This window comes from Echinops telfairi, unplaced genomic scaffold (assembly GCF_000313985.2).
Source record: "Echinops telfairi isolate 266 unplaced genomic scaffold, ASM31398v2 ScPeMD7_41;HRSCAF=154, whole genome shotgun sequence".
Lineage (NCBI taxonomy): Eukaryota > Metazoa > Chordata > Mammalia > Afrosoricida > Tenrecidae > Echinops > Echinops telfairi.
In genome coordinates, this window is record NW_022103939.1 from 497052 (window position 1) to 509821 (window position 12770).

The window sequence follows — 12770 nt, forward strand, 5'->3', positions numbered from 1 at the left end:
CTTTTAAGACCCCAGACGCTATATCTTTTGATAGCCGGGCACCATCAGCTTTCTTCACCACATTTGCTTATACACCCGCTTTGTCTTCAGCGGTTGTGTATACTAGAAGAAAGTATTCTTGTGTTGAGGGGAACTCCCAATTTTTCGATCAACAGCCAAGCCTGTTAACTGTTTGCACTACCCAGGGATGCCAAACAAAGAATAGTGAAAATGTCCTTGGAAAAGAAGGGGCCAAATTATTGGCAAAGTGATTGGTTTTTCGGGAGAAGGCAAGAGAAGGGTAAGCGCTGAAGTGGTTGGCGTGTCTGAGGATGCCTGACTGAGGGTTAACATTTCCTCTACGAATGAGGAGCGGAGGCCATTGTTTCTGCGAGGGAGTGGGTGACGAAGAGGCTGGCCCCAGAGAGTTGGAATGTGGGCTCCGCTTAAACCTCACTTTTTCAGGCCGGCCTCGGTTGATATTTAGACTCAGAAAAGTCTCAGGTTTCCAGTCGGGTTTGTTCTTTCCTCATTATAATACTCAATCCTTTACTCAACAAATAAAGAGTGCCTACTAGGTTCCAGGCACTGTTGTGGATCACGGCATGACATTGCATTCTAATGGCTTATTCCACAATGGTCTCCCCACTAGATTCTGACTCCCGAGAGGGGAGGAGCTCTTTCCTTGTCATTCATCACTCTCCCGTGTGCCCAGTACCGTGCCGGGCGCTCTTTGAATAGGATAGAAGTGCCCCACTGCCTCTCTGACTTTAAGCAGAGCTCACCCCTTCGTCCATCCTATGGCTTACTATCAGCTCCTTCGCTACCTTTTCCTTTTCACCCCGGCACTCACGTTAAGCCCTGGCCAGCTCACTGCCTTGAGCCAGAACACTTTAATCGTTTCCGTTCCTTTGCAATACTTCAGGTATGGACTCCTGCAAGGAGTGGAGAGAGTTTGAGCTGGTCGTCTGGTCATGCTTTTGACGTGAGGTGATGGTATTCACCCAGATCAGGGCTAGCCGCTCAGGCCTCTGCACATATCCACAGTAGAACTTCCCTGTCCTTGCCCCCAGTATTTTCTCAGCCTGCACCAAGTGGACAGTGCTTCCCTGCTGTCTATCTACCTGGCTCCAGTCACACAGTACCTATGCCCTTTGGAGACCATATCGCTAAGTACGAAAGATGGCTGGTCCGGGCCTGGCCTCTGAGAAACGGGACTCTGTACACCGCCATCCCTATGGCTCTCTGAGCTTGACAGAGTCCTCCAACGGATGGAGATATCACTGTTGAACACTCTTTGAACCAGGAGGTCAGTTGAAGCTAAGTTCCTCTTAAGATCTCAGCCCTGGCGGGCCCAGGACCCCTCTCTGACCATACCTCCCTCTCAAGTACCTTTCATGACTCCCTAGTACCCTCCCGAGCCCTCCTAGTGCCCATCCCCCATCCATCCAAGCCTTTCGGAGTGTTTATTTCCCAAGCCAGTTCCAAGCTTCTTAGTTCCTACTTACTCTTACATCTTCCTCTTTCTCCACCTCCTCTCCCTTCCTTCCACACCAAGGGTCACCTGTGTGGCAAATACGCAACTCACTTACCTTAATACTGGGTATGCAAAGTTGAATAAGACATGGTTCCAGATGCTTTGACAGCATTCAGAACTGGAAATTGTAAGGCACAAAGGAGGAAATGGTCCTTTGATAGGGTAGGGGGAGAGGACTCAACAGGAAAGACTTAGGGCTGAGGCACTGTACCTGCTAAGCTGAGCAGAGGCTCTCCTAAGGGGGGACAGGTATTTAGGTTGAGGGGAGCAGAGACCCAGAGCAGTGAGAGTATGGTGTGTTCCAGAATCTGCCACACTCCCTGGGGCTGGAGTCTAAGGTGAGCCATGAGCGGTCAGATGCATTGAGTAAAGCAGGCTCTTGGGCATCCTGCTGATGAGCTCAGACATTATCCTAAAGGCAGCAGTGAGCCATCTAACATTTGAACCAGGGAATGACACAATCAGGTTTCCATTTTTGGAGGATTACTGTGGTTCTGGGTAGAGGCAGAGCCATCTGTTCTGTTTTTTCCTTCCTCCATCGATTCCAGGGAGCATGAGTTTTCTCATTACCCAGGTGCAGCTACCCTGGGCAGCCAACACTTATATGTGAGGTAGACACCTGGACACAGCTTCAGTCCCCCCACCCCCCATGTATTTCACATGCCTGACATTTGTGTTAGGGTCCAAGGAGCTAGAAAACAGTGGAAAGGCTTCTGGCTCCGGATCCTGACTGCAGCCAGGCACCAGTGCTCAGTGTTGAGAACCACACCAAGGACCCCGAGAGAAGTGGCGCCCCGGGTAGCTGGGAGAAGAAGGAACACCTTAGTGAGGCCCAGGGAGAGAGGGAACTCTGAGATAAGAAGCTGAGGGGAAAGAGCTGTCCAATGGGAGTCAGAGAGAAAGCACTGCAGCAAAGGAGCAGCGTGTGTGTGTGTGTGTGTGTGTGTGTGTGTGTGTGTGAGATGGGGTGTGGTGGGGTGTGGTGTCATGTTGGAAAGGAGAACTGGAAGGGAGGAGGCAGCTCTATGGCAGAGGCTGTTCGGAGGAGGGGAATCCCTGGATGACGCAGACGGTGGACTGTCAGCCAAAAAGTTAATGGTCGGCACCCATCCAGACGCTCTGGGGAAGACAGGCCTGGCAATCCGCTTCCGAAAGGGGACAGCCTTGCAGACCCTGTGGAGCATTGTTCGTTTCTGCACTTTGTGGGGTCACCACGAGGTGGAATGGACTAGACGACACAGAGTTTGCTCTTTTGGTGAAGAAGGGGTCTGCAAGGAAGGGTCAGGAGGAGAGAAAACTGAGAGTGGTCGGTCGGGGAGAAAGCACTGTCCCGTGGGGCTGCTCAGGGTCAGGGAAGGACAGTGAGGAGAACAGAGGAAGGTCTTGGAGGGGGGGGCCGACTGAATGGGGCCTTGGGAGTAGGTGTCCTGGGGCAAGGGAGCTAGCAGGAGAGGTAAGACTCAAACCATTGGGAAGAAGGTCCCCATGCAGGACTTGTGATGGGAGGGGTGGGACAGTGGAGGGCAGGTGGAGCTTGTTTGGGGCGCCATCTGTGGGGTGGAGACAGTCACGTGACCAAAGTGCAATTTCTGAAGCTCACAGGGGGCCTCGGAGTTGACAGTTGACGGGGGTCAGTTCACACATGAACTTGACAAACGTTTACGGAGCCCATGCTCAGTGCTGGGACCCTGTTAGCTGCGGGGCGTCCTGCGTTGGGGTAGCGGGTAGGGGCGTGGCGCTTGAGCTGTCGTTGTGGAAAACAACCATCAAACAAAGTCAATAACAGATTTGTTTGTCATATGATGATCTGGGGACAATGAAGGGTTTCGGGACTGCTGACCAGGGGTATGGAGAGGTGAGCTACAGTTTTACAAAAGATGCTCAGGGAAGGCCTGGCTGAGAAGGGGCTGTTTGGGCAAAGACCCGAAGGACAGGAGCATTCGAATCAAAGGCTCCCACTGTGACCTCCACAGGGGACATGGAAGAGGCAGGCAGGGAGAGTGGTTGGCGTGTCTGAGGATGCCTGACTGAGGGTTAACATTTCCTCTACGAATGAGGAGGGGAGGCCAAGGGGAGATACTTCGTAGGAACAGCCACCAAAGCAAAGCTCCTTCTGACCACTGGAGCCACGGATTGGAGCTGGAGGCCATTCACTGGGACCTGCCAGCCCAGTGCCTTGCTCCCTGACCTCACAGACCCGAGGATGGGGTGGGCTTGGAGGCCGATGAATGGCAGGAACACAGCCTGGGGGCACCGACAGTGGCAGGGCTCAGAATAGCAGTGTGGTAAGAAGGTCAGCAAACCGGGTCCTGCCCCCATCAGCCAAGCCCACACCAGCTGTGCCCCTGGCACAGCAGACTCCAGCCAGTGAAGCTGGGGGTGGGGAGCACTGAAAGCCATTGTGTGGAGGCCCTGCTGTGGGAGAGAGGGTGGAGCAGGGCCAGGCGGTGCAATCCCAGGATGCTCAGGCCTGGGGAGCTTGGGTGTGGTGGCCAGCGGACCTTCGTGCTGGCTTGTGATGGGGCGGTGGTGCTGGGACTAGAGTTGAGTGCAGTCATTCTTAAGGGGAAACAGCTGGTGGAACAGAGAGCAGGCTCTGCGGAGGATCCTGGGGCAGAAGCAAGGGTGCTGTGGCCCTGTCTTAGAGGTTCAACACTGTCTCCCTCCCCACCCCACAGGTTCTTCCAGGGCCATGTCTGTTCCATCGCCCCTGAGCCAGTCGGCCATTAATGCCAACAACCATGGAGGCCCCTCACTGAGCCTACCCCTGCCGCTGCACGCAGCCCACAACCAGCTGCTCAACGCGAAACTGCATGCCACGGCCGTGGGGTCCAAGGACCTGCGCAGCGCCATGGGGGAGGGCGCGGCCCCCGATCCGGGCCCTGCCAACGCCAAGTGGCTAAAGGAAGGCCAGAACCAGCTCCGGCGGGCTGCCACGGCCCACCGTGACCAGAACCGCAACGTGACCTTGACCCTGTCAGAGGGGCCCAGCCAGGAGCCGGAGATGGCCCCCTTGGGCCCCAAAGGTCTGATGCACCTCTACTCTGAGCTGGAGCTCTCGGCCCACAATGCTGCCAACCGGGTCCTCCGGGGACCTGGCCTGCTCATCACCGCTCAAGAACAGGGGCCAGAGGAAGGAGAGGAGAAGGCAGCCGAGGAGGCTGAGGAGGAGGAGGAGGAGGAGGAAGAGGATGACGAGGAGGAGGAGGAGGAGGAGGAGGAGGACTTGTCTTCTCCCCCGGGGCTACCTGAACCTGTGGAGGAGCGTGTGGAGGTTTCCCCCAGGCCCCAGGCGCTTGTTGAGGGTCCCCGGGAGCACAGCAAGAGTGCCAGCCTCCTGTTTGGCATGCGGAACAGTGCCGCCAGTGAGGAGGACTCCAGCTGGGCCACCTTATCTCAGGGCAGCCCCTCCTGCGGCTCCCCAGAGGACACAGGTACATTGTGGAATGCGGTGGGCTTGGCTGCGGGAGTGGGGCTTTGAAGGTAAAGGTCAGGCTGAGACCGCTCTGGGCATGTCACCGAGCTCGTGCCCTGAGTCCGAGCTCGTGCCCTGAGTCCGCAGCCAGGTAGATCTAGGTTTTCCTGGCTTTTCCAAGCATGGGGGGAGTGCTTGCACAAGCCGAGAGTTCTATCCATCATGCACACCTGGATGGATGGTGGACTAGCTCCATTTATTTAGCACTTACAGGGTGACTAGGAGCCCTGGTGGGCTAGCGGTTATGCATGGTCTGCAGTCCTAAAGGTTAACAGTTCGACACCACCAACACCTCCTTGGATGAAAGATGGAGCTTTCTACTCCGGTAAATACTTACAATCTCAGGAACTCACAATGGGCAGTTCGACCTTGTCCTGTAGGGTTGCTGTGAGTCGCATCAACTCGATGACAGTGAGTTTGTTTCTTTAGCATATTCATTAATTAATTACCTATATAGCATATTAATCTTCACAATCATACTGTGTGGCCGATACTATTAGTAAGCCCACATCGCAGAAGGAGAAAAGAAACCCAGAGAGATTTAGTAGCTTTCCCAAGGCCACATACTGTCCGTAAACCAAAAAGCAAACAAGCAAAACCCAGCTCACTGCCATGGAGTGGATACTGACCTATAGCAACCCTATCGGACAGAGTAGAACAGCCCGTGACTGTAACTGTTTACGAGAGTAGGAAGCCCCGTCTTTCTCCCGAGGAGGTAGTGGTTCCCAACTACCGACGTTTCAGATGGCAACCCAACGCATAACCACTATACCAAACAATAGAACTAAAATACAAGCCAGCTCTGAATCTAGGACCTGAACTCTCAACCTCACATCATGCTGCCCCCCGGTGAACAGACAAGATGAACTGAGATGTCAGGTGTGAAGGGAGCAGCCAGTGACTTCTGGCTGTGAGGTCTGTTTGGAATGCCTGGGGACAGGTTGTTGTTTGCCTGTGATCCACATGCCCTGGGCAGAGCACTACGCTGGACATAAGGAAGGGTGCTGCTTGGTCATGGATAGGATACTGACTGAAAATTAGGAAACGGAGGTCGAATAGACATGCTTCTTTGGCATTAAGAAAAGAAACACAGATTGACTATTAAACTTGTCCCATTTCAATAAGATGGGTCTCCACCTTAGCTAAGTATCACCTAGACATTAGACAGAGCTAAAGGAAGAGACCTGGGGTGTAGTGGAAGGAGAGAGTAAGGGGAAGCCCCAAGTGGCACCAGGCTGCAGGTGAGGTGAGCACTCCATTCCCTTTCAAAGAGCTCTGGCGAATTTCACACTTGGACAGAAGAAGAGAGAATAGAATAAGGGACCTGACTGATCTGTCACCCAGTTTGAACAGTTGATCAATACATGCTGCATCTCACTCCTCACCCATGCCTCAGGTTCCAATCTTGGTTATTTTGAAATATTTCCATCTATAAATATGTACACAAATCACTCTAGAAACCCGTCTAGAAACAGGTCTAGACATTGTGATGGTTGATAGACCTTTGAGAGCTTCTTTTGATTGTTGAGTTCTCCCTCCCTCTCTCTCTACCTCTTGCTTGTATTATTTGTGTGTGTGTGTGTGTGTGTGTGTGTAGAAACCCTGTTGTTTGTCATGAGCTTTTGCATGGTCTGGGCTTTGCAGATTCTCACCCTGTGATGGTTTTTAATATGCTCCTCTTCCCCCTGGATCTCCTATAAATAGGCAGTTAGTTCTTAGAGAATCGATCACATTCAGATGCCAGGTTTTATTTCATGTTGTTTTGTTTTTGCAAGGACCCATCGCAGTGTCTGATTGCCTCTCTTTCTGTGGTGTTAGCAGCCTTGAATGGGCACTGCCTTGACCCACTTTAATGGGAACAGCCCCTGTTCCACTGCATCTGGCTATTTATAGGGCTGGGCTTGGGGGAAATGTCATCTCAGTGGAGCTATTTCATACAACTTTTCAAGGAAAACTGAAAACTAGGTAGTGATGTGAAACATCCATCCCAATTAAAAAATTTAGAATGTTAGCAAATATATATATATACATATACATATGCATACACACACGTGTCTCTCACTCTCTCTATATAGATGACTGTGCTGACCACACAGAACCTGAGACTTGCATTAGTCTGCAGGTTGCCAGTTTATAACCTGTGTTCTAGGGGTATGAGCCAGAGGCCAAAATCCAGAGGACTCGGTTGTGCAGTGGCTCCTGGGATGGGATGGTCACTGTAGTGGCTATACCCAGGAACCTTCTAGAGTCAAAGGATAGACATGCTGGAGAGCTGGGAAAGCGTGCTAGGCATGGGCAGTGACCTGAGCAAAGCTAGAGGATGGCAAGGGACCATGCTCAAGTGGATGCTATGGAAAGTGGGAGTCGAGGTGTGGGACCAGCCCAGGGAAGGCTTACTCTCTTGAGGTTGTGTTGCTGTAGCCATGAAGGACACAGAGAAGCTGTGTTCCGGTAGGAAGGGGGCTAGAAATGAGGAAGCATTGTGAACTTGACCGTGTTGTTGATTAAATGTGTAAATGCATGAACACATGAATGAATGAATGAATGAGTGGATAAACTTTAGTATCTGCGTTGGGCGCATACCTTCTGTGCCAGACCTTTTCTTAGACACAGGAATACCTTCTGTGTGGGACAGATGTTCACTCATATGACATGCACAGTCTAATGGGGAGGCTGTATGATGAACACCGGGGTATGGGAGGGGCAGGAGGGACATTTAACCCTGCCAGTGTGAATGGCAGGAGGGAGGGGAGGAGTTTTGACCAGTGGCTTTTCCACTGAAAGGAGGGGGAGGGAGGGGGAGGTCAGATGGGTGGGAGGGGGGATGGAGGGGGAGATTGCTGGTGAAGATGGAGGGTGGGAAGCTGGGCTGAGAGGAGGAGGGGCATTCCCAAACTGGGGGAGAGAGAGGGAAGGGGAGTGGAGGGTGGCTAGGCAGACAGGCAGGTTGACAGACAGATACCTAGGACTCAACTCGGTGAACCGCACACAAACCCTGTGGAGGAATTTGGAGTTTATCCCCAGGGATAATGAGAAAACAAGAGCATGAAACTGGAGCGTAACTTGATCAGTTTAGGATTTGGAAGGATCCTTCAGGCTATAGCGTGCAGCCAGATTCAGGTGAAAGAAACAAACAAAAAAGCCCACAAAAAAACCAGTACTAGCAGCCTAGATGACATGACATGGGGGTGGAGGGAAGGGGAGAACCCTTTGTGTGTGAATCACTGCTTCCTGAGCCGATGAGTGCACTTGGCCTAGTCATTAAGGCATGCTTGGGTGGCTGGCTGGCTGAATGAATGATACATGCATGTTTGAATTTGCGTGCGAGTGCCTGAATGAATCCCCATGAGAGTGAAGGTGTGCGTTCAGGAACAAATGTATGAACATGGAAGCAAGGGCCGGGGCAGAGCTGTGTGTGGAGGGAGATGTGCCAGGCTCCAGAAGGGACTCCCAGATGGTCAAGGTCGGGGAGAATCTGCCCCTCCAGGACAAACCGGAAGGATGAAGCTCTTTGAAACAGGAAGGTGCAGGCTGGCAGAGACCTGCAGTAGGAAATCAGGGATTGCTGGTGTATAGGTGTGGCTGCTGAGACATGCAGACCCTCAGTAGTCGGGCTCCTGGGAGGTTTGGAGGTGGTGGTGGGAGCCCTTAAGGGAATTAAGGTCTCTGGAGATAGTGGGTGTTCTCTTACGTACCCAGCAGGCACCTTGTTCCCTAGGCCATCAGCCTGTGGGGAGGGAGGCAGTTGGGGGATGGCAGCCTGGGAGGCCTGGGGGAGAAGAGCCCTTCCCTCTCGGAGTGTCCGCTGGCTCCCCCTATGTAGCAGCTGAGGAGGTGCAGCACCTGCCCTGATTGCCTCTCACAGCAGGTGTGCAGTCACCTTGTTGGAGCCACACCTAGCCCCCACGTAGATCCCCAAGGTGGCCGGTTGCCCGGCAGCCTAGGTTTGGGGACTGCCTATCCCTCAGTGCTGCCTCTTGGACCAGTCAGGATTCCTGGTTTCCCTGGTAACGGGAAGCACGTCAGCAGTCTGGGCGCTCCCAGACGTCCTGGTACTGCGGTTGCCGAGGAGATGCTGCAGCCTAGCTGGGCCCCGGCAGGTGAGGGGGTGGGGTGGGGCTAGGAACCCCAAGCCCGGCCTCAAGCTTGCTGGGACCCAGGCCCTCCAGGCCCACCCTTAATCTCAAACTGCTGGTCAGTTCTGGGCAGGGGATGCCTCCCTGGGAGCCTGGAAGCCACACCCTGTTTGTGCTGAGAGCTATAAGCTCAGCAGGGCCCCAGGTGGCTAGGGTGTTCCTGAGGTGCTGAGCCTCCTGGTGTCCCTGCCACTGGGCTTGACTAAGTCCCCCCTAGCCCCCACAGGTGACCAATGGGGGGGGTGGCATTGCAGATTTAGGAGGTGGGGATGGGATTAGGAAGAAGAGATGTGAGCAGGAAGGGTTGGGGGTCTCATGATGCCCTTCCTCCCTCCGCTGCCCCACTGAGCTAGGCCCCCTAGCGAGGTGGTCCCAGCCCCTCCCTGTGAGCTCCAAGCGGGGGAGGATCTTGCATGGCAGACGCTCTGCCCTGGTGAGAAGGGGGCGGGGATGAGCTTTTCCCTGCAACCCAGCACCAGGCTGTGAGCCCAGCTGGCTGGGCTGAAGGGGCTGCGAGGAGGAGGAGGAGGAGGAGGGCGGGTGGAGGCAGAGGGGCCAGCAATGAGCGCCATGTTCTCCCAGGACTTTTTCCTGGCCATCATCCTGCAGGACAGCAGCCCAGGTGAGGGGCATCGAGGGGCTGTGTTTGGAATGGGGTTGGGCTGACCGGGAGAGCAAAGAGGCTGGAGGAGGGGGGCTCAGGTGGGGATGGAGTTGTGTGATTCTGCCAAGGGCAGGCAGAGGGGGTGATGGTGGTGGTGGTGTGTGTGCCACAGGTGCGGGGCATAGGTGTGGCCACACTCAGCCTGTGGCGAGTTCTTTCATGAATGTCTGCGGTGTGTGCACACGTGGGGCAGAAGTGGACATGTATCCTGTGTGTCTGAGTGTGTCACATGCTCACACATATGTTTTGGGTATCCCTGAGGGTGTGGTTTCTCCCCACGTGTGGCAGGGGCTGGATTATGCAGTTGTGTGTGCACACATCTGTGTACAAGGATTAAGATAGTTTGTGAGCAGAGTTTTGTGTGTGTGCCTGTGCGCACGTATGGGCACCTGAATATCAATACCTAATCATGCTTGTGTGTGCGTGCACTCCCTAGTCTTTATGGTGTTTGCACAGGTGTTTGGCTGTGCTTAGTATATGTTGTCTGCACACATGTATGTGTGCAGGAGCTGGTCAGTGCGTGCCCTTCCATGGACCCTGGACTACGGATCTAGAAGAAGGGAGGTTAATCCGGGTTACTCAGCTGCCCTTCCTCCCATCTCTCTCTATTTCCTGCCTTCCTTCCATGTGGCCACAGTAGCCATGAGCAGGGCCCAGGAGGAGGCCAGAGCCATGTCTCCTGCTGGGGGCCCCCTGTGTTGTTCCTCGAGAGAACAGACTCCTGGAGAAGCAGGGGCCTCCCGTGCTGTGCTGTGGCCCTTCTGTCACTCCTCCTCCTCCTCCTCTGCCAAGGGTCTCAGGAAGGAACTGGGCATCACTGTTAGGTAGGCAGACCCTCAGCAAGCCCTCCACCTGGCAGACTCCTTCTGGAACCCCAACGCCTTCGAGACGGATTCCGACCTGCCAGCTGGATGGATGAGGGTCCAGGATACCTCAGGGACCTACTACTGGCACATCCCGACGGGGACCACCCAGTGGGAGCCCCCAGGCCAGGCCTCCCCATCACAGGGGAGCAGCCCCCGAGAGGAGTCCCAGGTGAGACTCAAAGGCGTTTGGGCTTTGGACTAGGGCAGAGCTGGGGGTGGGGGCTGTGAGGTGCTGCTGGAGCAGGGGGAAGTCCCCACTCACTGCTCCTGTTTCGCCTCCTAGCTCACCTGGGCAGGCTTTGCTCACGGAGAAGGCTTTGAGGATGGAGAGTTTTGGAAGGTAGGTGAGGTCTTCCTTCATGAAGGGAGGAGCCGGGGAGGGGAGCATTTTGGGGCCTGATTCCTCCATCCCCTGCCCAAGGATGAACCCAGTGAGGAGGCCCCTATGGAGCTTGGACTGAAGGACGCCGAGGAGGGGACATTGTCCTTCCCAGCCCCGAGCCTCAGGTGAGTGGAGAGGCACCGTTGCAGTGGCTGGGGGTGGCTTGGATCTCTCCAGAAGGGACCTGGGGTACAGCTCCGTGTATGGGGGCCCTGTGCCAAGCATTAACCATCTGCCCACAGCCCAGAGCCATTGCCTCAAGAAGAGGAGAAGCTCTCCCCACGGAATGCCAACCCAGGGATCAAGGTTTGTTCAAGACCAGCCCCATGTCCCAGATTTGGGGCTCCTCTGGGTTCAAGCGGTGGTGGGGATTTTGGGTCTTGGGAACGCTCTCCTGGTCCTGAGGTACCAGATCTTCCAGGCTCAGCACCGACTCCCATGGCTGAGCTGGAGACACCAGCCCAGTGGCCTTCCAGGCTTGGTTCAGATGCTGCTTTGTACTCGCAAGGGCCTCCTTGGGGACCTCCCCCTCCGAAACGCTGGTTGAGCTCAGACCCCGTCCCCCCACTCCTTGAGTCAGGAGTGCCTCTCTGTCAGCACAGACCTGAGGCCTGTGTGCAGGTGTGTGTGTGGGTGGGTGGTGGGGTGCTCCTTGGGTCTGAGATCCTCTGCCCCTCCCCCCCTTCTGTGCCTGGCAGTGTTTTGCCGTGCGCTCCCTGGGCTGGGTGGAGATGACCGAGGAGGAGCTGGCCCCTGGACGCAGCAGCATGGCGGTCAACAACTGCATCCGACAGCTCTCCTATCACAAAAACAATCTCCACGACCCCATGGCTGGGGGATGGGGGGAGGTGAGAGCCTGGTGCTAGTGGCATGGGAGCGGGCTTCATTGGGAGGAGAGAAGGCATATGTGAGGGCTAGGAGGTCTGACAAGAACTGGGGGACCCAGCCAGGTGACAGCCCTGGGAGGTGGATATGTGACTCCGCAGTGTGCGTGTGCGCGTGTGCGCGGTCTCTTAGAGAATTTCTCCCCGCCATCAGGATGATGGAGTAGCAGGGGTGACCTCATTCAGAGCAAGGCCCCATGGGTGGGTGAATTGCTACCCAATCCAGGGTTGCAGAGGGGTGGTTGCCTGCCCTGAGCCCAAGGTGGCAGGAAGCGGCCACCGTCCCAGCAGGGGCCTCTCTGCGTGCCTGCTTCCCTTCCGGGACCTGCAGGGAAAGGACCTGCTGCTGCAGCTGGAGGATGAGACGCTCAAGCTGGTGGAGCCGCAGAATCAGGCCCTGCTGCACGCCCAGCCCATCGTCAGCATCCGCGTGTGGGGCGTCGGTCGCGACAGTGGAAGGTGGGAGCTGGGCCTGGGAGCCGAGGGTCGGGGCTGAGCCCGCAGTCAGTGCAGACCCTCCTTTCTAACCCCTCTCTGCCTCTCTTGTGCTGCCGGACCCAGAGAGAGGTACATGCCTGCTTGTTTTGTCCTCCCACCTGGACGGAAGCCTCCACCGAACACCCGCCTTCCGCGTTCTGCCCCTTCCCGCCCGCCCGCTGCGCTCGCCCAGACCCCCTCCTCCGCTTACTTGCCTGCCTACCCTCCAGCCAGAAGGCCGCTCCCCCAGGACACCACCCCAAGGGCTGGGGCCCTGCAAGAGCTGCGATGCATAGGGAGGGTGCAGGTGGGGTGGGCGTGGGGCTCAGTACCGAATGGCGCTGGGAGACACTGAAGCTCGCCCTCCCCC

The 12770-nt window shown here is 55.5% G+C and overlaps 1 protein-coding gene across 1 annotated transcript in view; it reads left to right on the forward strand.

Annotated features, from left to right (window-relative positions):
* The window catches only part of APBB1 (amyloid beta precursor protein binding family B member 1), a 26670-nt gene that overhangs the window by 4869 nt on the left and 9031 nt on the right, over positions 1–12770 (forward strand). The window contains exons 2-9 of the mRNA XM_045290533.1: positions 4195–4950; positions 10651–10826; positions 10941–10997; positions 11079–11164; positions 11282–11345; positions 11738–11887; positions 12255–12382; positions 12485–12740. Of these exons, the coding sequence (XP_045146468.1) occupies positions 4195–4950; positions 10651–10826; positions 10941–10997; positions 11079–11164; positions 11282–11345; positions 11738–11887; positions 12255–12382; positions 12485–12740 (1673 nt within the window). The remainder of the gene's footprint in view (positions 1–4194; positions 4951–10650; positions 10827–10940; positions 10998–11078; positions 11165–11281; positions 11346–11737; positions 11888–12254; positions 12383–12484; positions 12741–12770) is intronic.